The sequence below is a fragment of the Sodiomyces alcalophilus genome (genome assembly GCF_042370955.1).
Source record: "Sodiomyces alcalophilus JCM 7366 unplaced genomic scaffold ACRALscaffold_2, whole genome shotgun sequence".
Taxonomy (NCBI): Eukaryota; Fungi; Ascomycota; class Sordariomycetes; order Glomerellales; family Plectosphaerellaceae; genus Sodiomyces; species Sodiomyces alcalophilus.
In genome coordinates, this window is record NW_027263533.1 from 6,651,072 (window position 1) to 6,661,689 (window position 10,618).

The following is a 10,618-nucleotide window of genomic DNA, read 5'->3' on the forward strand; positions in this document are numbered from 1 at the left end:
ATGAGTACCGGTATTTGTACGCCCCCTGTTCGGTATTTGTTGTCCACTCAATCCATTTTTGGAAGGTGACGCGACCGCGTGCATAGGCAAGATCTTGGCTGTAAATGTTACGTACCTGTACACGTTAGAGTAGGTAATCAGGATTACGTGATGTGTGACAAGGTCACGTGACTAGGGTATAAGGATTACGTGGTGTGTGTGATAAGGTCACGTGACTAGGGTATCAGGATTATATGGTGTGTATAATAAGGTCACGTGACTAGGGCATCAGGATTACGTGGTGTGTGATTAGGTGCCTGGCGTAAGGATATTATATGTTCTTAATACCTTAGGGTTAATGAATACAGAGGCAGAAACAGTACGAAGTAGTGATTTGGTGGCTTAAGACATCTGGTTTTGGTTGCAGAGATTGAGGCTTATCGTGAGGTACAGGTACGCAGTATATGCGGCCAAGATCTTGCCTATGCGGCCAAGATCTTGCCTATGCACGCGGTCGTGTAACCTTCCAAAAATGGATTGAGTGGACAACAAATAGTGAACCGGGGGCGTACAAATACCGGTACTCCTTATAAATAGTAGACAGGCCGCTTACAAATAGTGGTACTCGTCAATCTACATCGTCAATCGACATCGTCAATCTACGTCATCAATCTACGTCGTCAATCTACGTCGTTAATCTATAGATACAGGCAGCGCGTCCCGTTACCTCGTTATGTAAAGTAAGAACAAGATAGCCACGGTCGCGTGGGCGTTGGGTGTGGGCGTGGAAGACGAAGACGAAGACAAAGACGAAGACAAAGACAAAGACGAAGACGAAGACGAAGACGAAGGAGTTACTGCTACTACTGCTATTAGCTCGATTAAACAAACAAACTATCCGTTAATTAAGTCCGAGCGATTAAATTAATAAAAAAAGACGTCAAAGTGGTTTGCGACCGTGGTTACGAAGGGTCTATATCTGAACTATAGTCGGAATAACTAAGTGATATAGTCGGAATAACTCGAACTATAATTAAACTCTTAATTCGACCTATTAGCTTATATTACCCTTTAATTATCTTATAACGTCTCTTTACTCTTTATATAAAAACCCCTAATATATTATTCGCTTAACTATTTTAACGGGTATAATAACCGCTAAGAGTTATAAGTATAATTTACCTCTACTAGTTAGCTAATAAATAACTATACCTCCTTATACGCGCTTTAATACTGCTTCTCCCGAGAATAAAGATCACGAATCGGTTTATAAGTATACGCTATCTCCTAGTCCTAGAAGCGATACCACCGCGCCTTTACCTAGTAAATAAGAGACTATTATCCCGTAAGGCTCTCTAGAGCCGTAGCCAGAACCGCCTCTAGCACCTTAGCGTAAGCCTCCTATAGTCCCTTAGCGTAAAATACCCGCGGCTCCCCGGGTTAACACTATAAAGCCACTATCTTACCCTTAATCGGATACGCGGTATAATATTAAGGAACTAAAGAATTATCCTCCGGATTAACTACTTCCTAAGGAGCTAGACTTCCTCCTAAACTATTATAAGGAACGTAAACAGCAAGAGCGTAAGTTAGAGCGTCTCGAAGCTATTCGTTATAGCAAGGACCTAGATACTACCCTACCCCCTTATTCGGCGAACTATTACTATCCTTAAGGTAGTTACGGCGATCTATTTAAAGTAAACCTTCTTAGCCTAAAATAGGAAAGTAAGTTATATAATTAGTTTAGAACCTTTATAAAACAGATTAAGGAACGTTTTTACCTTAATCTAGTTAGTTTTATAACGGAGGCGAAAAAGGTCTACTTTACCGTTAATTACCTTAAAAGGAATATAAAGTCCTATTAGCGAGCTTACTAAAGGAGGACCTATAGTTCTTTAATAAAGGCGATATAGGCTAAGCTAAAGGCCTTCCTAACTAAGTAATTAGTCGATAATAAGACCCGCGAGTTATTAGTTATAGAATAGATCTTTTCGGAACGGACCTTTTAGTAACCCGGTTAGACCTACGACTAATTTCTTAATAAATTAGATTCCTTATTTAATAAGGTATCTATCCCCCTTCTTAATAAATAGCGTATATAGTTTATTATATTTAAATTAAATAGACCTTTATATAATTAAATTATTACTAGGATTTTACCTCTAAGACCTTCTAGGAGCTAAACGTCGCGGCGTATTAGGCTAAGGCTATATTATCTAATAAGGGTAAACCGTCTAATCAGGCCCGCGGCTATTATATACCCCGTAATCAGGGTTATAAAAGGAAGCGCGGGACTATTAGTAAACCCTCGGTGTCCTAAGCCAGTGGTTCTTAAAAAGACTTGCCTACGCCCCCTGCTACTATAACCGCGGCTATTACTACTACCCCTACCTAATAACGGGATAACTCTAATAGACCCTCGGAATTCTCGGGCCCTCGGAAATATTACGAATACGGAGATAAGGGCTATATTCGATCTTTTTACCCTTATCTACGGAATAAGCGGGCCGGCTAAAGTTCTACCTCGGCTACTAACCCTAATTAAGAGGTTATAGCCCCTAGTTAACCCACTTTAAGTTACGTATAGGCCCTACCCTAAGCCTTATAGGGTTAGGCCTAGGATAACGCGCTATTAGAGTCGGACGCTCCCCCTAGTCTAGTAAGGGTTAAGCTTAATATATAACTAAACGGTGGATAAGACTATTAAGTTATAATTCTAGATAACGCTACCGACTTCGATATTATCGATAAACGCGTAATACCCCCTAGTAAGATAATTACCGGACCTACTAAGGAAGTCAGGTAGTTAAATAAGGAATATATAACGTAGATACTCGGATCGATCTTATTTATAGTTCGGATTATAGATAGTTAGAATTATACACGGATATAGTATATAGAGTTATATATTATAGATTTAGGTAAAGATAAGTTAGAGGTTATCCTTAGGATCCCTTAGTTAACTAAGTATAACCTAATAGTTAACTAGGCAGAGAAGAGTTAGATATTTCGGATTTAGAAGGAGGAGTTAAAGTCTATAGGTTTATAGAAGGAGTTAAAAAGGGCTACGAATAGGGCGAAGGTGACTATTAGGCTTATTAGGACTTAGGTAGCGCGGGTTAGCCGTGTTTAAGCTTATATATTAGAGGACACGACCACGCCTACTCCCCTACCTAAACCACTACCCGAACCCCCGGAGGACCCCTTACCTATAGGTTAAGGAGAGTTATTAGTAGCCGTTCCGGAGTAGTATTATAAGTTCTTAGATATATTTAACGTAGAGTAGGCCGGTAAGCTACCTAATTACTATTAATAGGACTATAGGATTAAGTTAGAGAAAAGGAAGACGCCCCTGTTTAAGCCGATTTATTTATTAATAGAGGAGGAGTTAACGGCGTTACGGGAGTACCTTTAGGGCGCCCTCGCTAAAGGTTAGATTCGTTACTCTACTAGCCCTACGGGTACTCCTATTCTTTTTATACTAAAAAAGGGTAGGAAGTTAAGACTATATATAGACTATTAGAGCTTAAATAAGGTTATTTATAAAGACCGCACGCCGCTCCTATTAATATATAAGATTATAGACTAGCTTTTATCGTTAAAGGTCTTTACTAAGCTAGACCTTAAGGACGCCTATTATCGACTTTATATATAACCCGGCGATAAGTAAAAGATAGCTTTTAGGACTCGCTATAATTATTTTAAGTACTTAGTTATACCTTTAAGGCTTATTAATACTCTAGCTAGCTTTTAATAGTATATTAACTAGGTATTAAGTAGGTTAGTTAATACGATTTATATAGTTTATCTAGACGATATATTAATTTATAATAAGGACCTTAAGGTGTATCGAGTATATATTAAGGAGGTTTTAGAGAGGTTAAGGAAGTAGTTATTATACGCGAATCCTTAGAAGTGTATATTCGAGACCTAAGAGATGGAGTTCCTAGGGTTTATTATTAGACTAGATAGGGTTTATATAGATTAGTCTAGAGTTAAGGCTATCCGCGATTAATAAAGGCCGAACTTAGTAAAGACTATCTAAATCTTCCTGGGTTTTACTAGGTTCTATTAGCGTTTTATTAAGAACTATTTAAAGATTATAGCGCCGCTCTTAGACTTAACGAAGAAGAGTGGAGTAAAGGGGGTGTTCGTGTTATCTATAAGGGAGAAGGAGGCTTTTAACGAGTTACGCTAAAGGTTTTAGGAGGCTCCGGTTCTACGGTATTTTGATTATAAGTTACCTATTCGACTAAAGCCGGATATATCGGGGTTTACTTTAGGGGCGGTGCTTAGTTAGGATATAGATCGAGTATAGTACCCTATCGCGTTCTTTTTAAGGAAGCTTAGGGGCGCGGAGTTAAACTATTCGACTCTAGACACCGAGTTAATAGCTATCGTTAAGGTATTCCGGTATTAAAGGCACTACCTAGCCTATAGCTAGACCCTAATAGAAGTTCTAATAGACTATCTTAATTATCGGTACCTAATAGATAAGCTAAAGATTAAGCTATAGTATACCCGATAGTTAAAGGAACTATCGGTATTTAATTTTAAGATTAAGCACCGGCTAGGAGCTTAGAATCCGGCTAATAGTCTATTACGGAAGCTATAGTATATTTCCGATTAGACGGACCTAGACGCGGAGCGTTAGAGGCCTATTAAGAGGTTTACCTGTAAATTTATATTAAGAGTGGTAAAGAAGGCGGGCGGAGCACCTAGGGTTTCCGAGGACTTATTACTAAGTTTAAAGGAAAAGGTGGCTAATACCTAAAAGGATAATCTCTTTTATGTTTCTTTATCTAGGAAGGACCGGTTATCCGACCCGTGGTTAAGGGATAAAGAGGGCCTAATTCTTTTTAGAGGTCGCCTTTTTATCCCGAATATATAGGGGTTAAGGAAGAAGATTCTATAGGCCTTCCACGATAAACCCACTACTAGATATTATAGTTCCGGTAAAATAATTAAGAGGATTTCGGACTTATTTTATAAGGAGTATATATCCCGGAATATAAAGAAGTTCGTGCCTACGTATAGGGTTTATTAAAGAACTAAGGGGAGATAGTATAAGCCTTATAGCCTATTAGCTAGTCTTCCGGTTCTATCTTATCCGTTCTAGGAGATCTTAATTAATTTTATTATAGGTCTCCCTCCTATAGATTAGGGCGGAAAAAAAAGGATATAATCCTTATAATAGTTTACTATTATATAAAGTATTCCCTTTATATCCTTTATAATAGTATACTAACCGCTAAAGGTTTAGCTAATATCTTATAGTTAAGAATTTTTAGTATTTATAGGTTACCAGATAGTATTCTTTCGGATCAGGGTTCTTTATTTACGAGTATTACGGGTTAACCCCGTAGAGATAATCCGGTAAAGCACCGGATCTTCCGACTAATTATAGCGTGCTTCTAGCGGGTCGCCGCGATATTATATTTAGGTCGTAAACACCTATAGAGTTTTCCCCTTTCCTTCTTTTCTCCTTAGCTTTAGATAATTTAATTATTCGGCCTTACTCTATGAATAACTTATAACCAGCCGCTTATATATCTAAAGCTTAGCGAAACCCACACGCTACGCTAATAGAGATAGACTATTACTTTAATCCACCTCCCGGCGCTCCGTTACGCTTAGCGGGCGAGTCGCCTAAGGCTACGGAGTAGAGGAAGGAGATTATTAACCCTTTATAGACTTAGGTCGCGACCTTAACTACCCAGATCCAGGAATAACAGAATACTATTAACTAGCTATTATAGGCGATATAAAACCAATAACGTATAGCCACGCCTTATCTCGTTATACCTTCGGAAAAGACTATATAGGGCCCTTAGCTGCCTATTACTACGCCTATACCCGATATAACGCTTATTTCGAACCTTAGAACTAAAGCACTTCCACTACCCTAGAAGTTTAATAGTAAACGCTCCGAGTACGCGAGCTGGTTATCTAAGATTCGCGAAAAGCTCCTACTCGATTAATATCTTTTCTAGAGCCCTCGCGAGAAGTGGTATTTTATTAATACCTATTTAGACGAAGCCCCCCGCCGCGTTATCGCCTCTTTCTAGGCTATAGGCGGAACCGATAGTTAATACGACCCCGAAGACTTCCTTAATTACCTTGACCGTATATATAAAGATATTAACGAATAACCTTACGCGGCTAACGCTTTAAGAACGTTATATTAGCGTAAAGACTAAGCGTTCGGGAGCTTTATACCCGGTTTTAAACGATAGCTTATTATCGCCGGTAGAGGTTAATAGGATAATACTATAAAGATTATATTCCTAGAAGGAGCTTTTAGTAGTCGCCTCTATACCGCCCCCTTATTACCGCGAAACTACTAAATAACTATTATGCCTAGGTAACCGAAGTGTAAAGTATCGCTTAGAGACTTAAAGCCCTTACTATAAGGCCACGGTTCGGCTAAGCGCTATATAATAGTAATAATAATAGTTATACTCGTGATTACGATAGCGATATAAAGATAGGAGGAGTTAATTAAGTATAGACTAAGAAGAAAGAGATAAGAGAGTGCTATAACTATAGAAAAAAGGGATACCTAGCTAGAAGGTATTACTTAAAGAAAAAAGACGCTAAGGATTATAAAGAGAACCGGGTAGCGAAGGTCTTAGTAGCCTTAAACGATAAGATAATCTATATAGGAGTCACGGATAATAATAAAGACTCGGAAAAAGAATAGCTCTAGTACGAAAACGGGTATTAGAGCCTATTATAGAGGATTAGAGGGATTAAAAAGAGTTTATATTATAGTCGCGTAATAGTTATTTAGCTTTTATATAAGCGCGGATTAATAAAAAGTTAATTACTACTCTTATAGATACTAAATATAACTATTACGTAGCTATAAGTAAACGTCTTATAAAGTCCCTCCGCTTCCTATTAGTCGATAAGACTAAAAGACCCCTCTTAGGGTTCTCCGATACTATAGGGTCCATAAAGAGTTCCGGTATCGCTATATACGATCTCGAGATCGGTGGATATATATAACGACTATTCGCCTATATAATACCAGGATTAGATTATAATATATTCCTAGGGAAACCTTAGATAGAATATAACGATATTATTTATTACGTAAAGAGACGTCGCCTTTATTACGGAGTGGCCCGGATAGATATCCGACTCTAAGGCGAAGAAGAACCCGATAATATTAGAGTTATCCGCGGAGCTTAAGTAATAACCGGGTCGGTATTCGCTAGTATTATACGGCGGTTATAAAGGAAATAACGGTTTAGTAAAGAGGAACTTACGCTCTACGTAGTTAGTATTAAAGATATCGATAAGGCCCTCCGAGGTAAGTCCTTAGTCGACCCCCGAAAGTATATCCTAGAAAAGATACTACGACGATTCCCGGACTTATTCTCCGACTTATAAGCGAACCGCCTTCCCCCTTATCGACCTAGGGTTAACTACGAAGTGAACCTTATATAAGGGCCTAACAGTAAGGAGCCAGAACTACCCTAAGGCCCTCTTTATAATATATCCAGAGAGGAACTCTTAGTCCTATAGAAGACCCTTACCGACCTTATCGATAAGGGATTTATATAAGCTAATAGCTCCGCCGCTAAAGCTTTAGTTCTATTTATAAAGAAGCTAGGAGGAGGGCTACGATTCTGTTACGATTACCGTGCCCTAAATACGATTACCTAAAAAGACCGCTATCCTCTCCTATTAATTACGAAGATACTCCGAAACCTAGAGCGAGCTAAGTGGTTTACGAAGCTTAACGTGGTTACTATATTCTATAAGATCTGAATAGCCGCTAGCTATAAAGCAAAGATAGTATTTCGAACTCGATTCGGCTTATTTAAATAATTAGTATACCCCTTCGGACTTAATAGCGCCCCTGTGTCCTTTTAGCGATATATTAATAAGACGCTATAGCGTTACCTTAATGACTTTATTACTATATATATTAACGATATCCTGATTTACTTAAGCGGATCCCTACGCGACTATAAGAAGAAGGTTAACCTAGTATTATAATCGCTAAGCGACGCAGGATTAACGCTTAACCTAGCGAAGTATAAGTTTAGCGTGAAGACCGTGAAGTACTTAGGGTTTATAGTTACCGCCGGCTAGGGCATTTTATATAACCCTAATAAACTAAAGGCGATCCGAGAATAAAAAGCCCCGACCTTAGTAAAGGGAGTCCGAAGCTTCCTAGGCTTTATAAACTATTACCGTATATTCGTGGAGAACTTCGCCTATATCACGGCCGTCCTAATAAGACTAATAAAGAAGGATCGAGTATTCTCCTAGGGTCCTAATAAATAAGCGGCCTTTAAAGAGGTTAAGAAGAGGTTTTAGGAAGAACCGATCCTACGATAAGAGGTCTTAAGTAATAAAACCTTTATGTAAACCGATTACTCGGGATTCGTACTAGGAGGAGTATTAGTTTAAGAAGACGAATAGGGACGTTATTACGTGGTCGCCTATTACTCGAGGCGACTTATAGGAGCCGAGTATAACTACCCTATCCACGATAAGGAGATATTAGCGATTATAAGTTACGTAATATATTAAAGAGTAGAGCTCCTAAGTTATAGTCGCTTTATGATCCTATCTAATTATAAGGCCCTAGAATACTTTATAATAAAAAAGATACTTAATAAAAGATAAAGCCGATAGGCCGGTAAGCTCGCTTAGTTTAACTTTATGCTAGAATACTATAAGGGTACCGATAATTATATTACTGATACTCTTTCGCGAAGAGAATAAGACGAACCGAAGGACTTCTCCGATAAACGGGAATAGGCGCGATATATATAGTTAATCCTAGAGACCTTAATCCCCCTAAAGATCCGCCTCCTTCGCGAACACCTATAAGTATTCGAAGCTAATAACGAATTATAACGGCTATAGGATACTATAGTAGAAGAAGATAACTAGTATCGCTAAGCTATATAAGCCGTATCTAAAGGTAATCGATAGTTTTCCCCTCTATTAGGTCTCCGAGCCTAGATTACCGAATACGGGATTACCTTATAAGGACTACTAATATTCCGAGATCGCTTATAGGTGCCGGGAGCTTAAGAAGGGAGTATATTATAAACGCGAGTAATCTAATCTATACACGACTCTATAATTAGAGGTTACCCGGGGTAAGATAATATAATTACCTTTATAGCGAGACGCTTTTTCTAGCCGGGAATAAACCGAGACGTATATAGGTTTATACGTAACTATAACGTTTATAACTAGAGCTATGCGTGGAGGAACGCTTAATAAGGACTCTTAAAACCACTCCCGATTCCTAAACGAATAAGGAGCGACCTGTTAATAGACTTTATAATAGATCTGCCTCCTGCTAAGGAGAAGAAGTGTAGATACTTATAGGTTATAACTAATCGACTTATAAAGGTTATTACCCTTAAAGCGATAGACTTTATAGAGGCGGAAGCTTATACTAAACGGTTCTTATACTATTACTTTTAGTTCCACGGTATACCTTATTTAATTATAAATAATAGAGGTTCTAACTAGATAAGTCGTTTTTAGTGATACTTCTATAAATTAGCTAAAATCGAATAACGATTAAGTATAGCGTACTACCCCTAGACTAATAAAGCTATTAAATAAACGAACTAAGAAGTATAGGCGTACCTCTAAGCCTTTATCTGCTACGCCTAAGATAATTAGGATAGGTTATTACCCGCCGCCTAACTAGCGTTAAATAACTAAAAGAGCTTTACTACTAAGATAAGTCCGTTCTTCCTTAAACACGGATACTATATCGACCCGATCTAGATTTATAAGGAACTAAGCAGTAACGCTTAGGAGTTTATAGCCTATAACCTGCTTCGCCCCTTTAAGAAACTATAGAGTTCGCCTAAGCTTTAATAGCGGCTATATAGCTATAATAGGAAGAGTTAGCGAATAAGCGTTATATCCCCGCTAAACGCCTTTATAAAGGTAACCTTATATAGCTCTTACTCGTAAACTACTCCACCCTAAGACCGTCGCGTAAGTTAAGCTGGCTATACTAGAAGTATAGGGTTATTAAGGTTATTAACCCGCACGTTATAGAACTAGACGTGCCTTTAAACGTATACCCGAGGTTTTATATAGACCTCCTGCGATATATAAGCGAAGATCCGCTTCCTGGTTAAGTTCTATACGACCCCTAACCCGGACTAATTCGCGACGGTCTTAAAGAAGATAAATAGACGGTAGAGGAAATCTTATACGCTAGGAATAGGAAGGTAGGTAGAGGCGTAAGGAGAGAGGCGTTAGTAAAGTAGGAAGGATACGCCTCGATATCTTAGGAACTAACGGAGTCCCTATAAGAATTAACCGCCCTAGACCGCTACGAAAAGAAGTATAGCCTAATTAAAGTTAATAACGGACTACGCGAACGGTATAAGAAAAAGAAGAGTTATAAGAAAGGCGGTAAGGATTAAATAAAGGTTAGAATAACGGCTAAGCCGTCCACGTTAATTAAGTCAGGGCGGATAAGCCCCGCCCCTAGCTACCGGGTTTAGGCGTTAAGATTAATATCGTTATAAGCGTCCTTATAACTATTAACGCTTTTAGCGATAATAGGAGACGATATAGACGCCGTGACCTCGGCCTGCCTATCCGTCTTCTTTCCCTTAGAGGACTTAACGTCCTT

At 38.6% G+C, this 10,618-nt stretch overlaps 1 protein-coding gene across 1 annotated transcript; it reads left to right on the plus strand.

Annotated features, from left to right (window-relative positions):
* ACRALDRAFT_208284 (uncharacterized protein) lies at positions 1-10,292 on the plus strand (the record flags this gene model as incomplete). The annotated part of the gene is made up of 8 exons (XM_071022434.1): positions 1-16; positions 87-117; positions 220-236; positions 293-301; positions 407-492; positions 599-668; positions 771-832; positions 10,284-10,292. 8 exons carry the CDS (start codon positions 1-3, stop codon positions 10,290-10,292), a joined length of 300 nt encoding a protein of 99 aa, XP_070878230.1.
* Between the last annotated feature and the right edge of the window lie 326 nt (positions 10,293-10,618).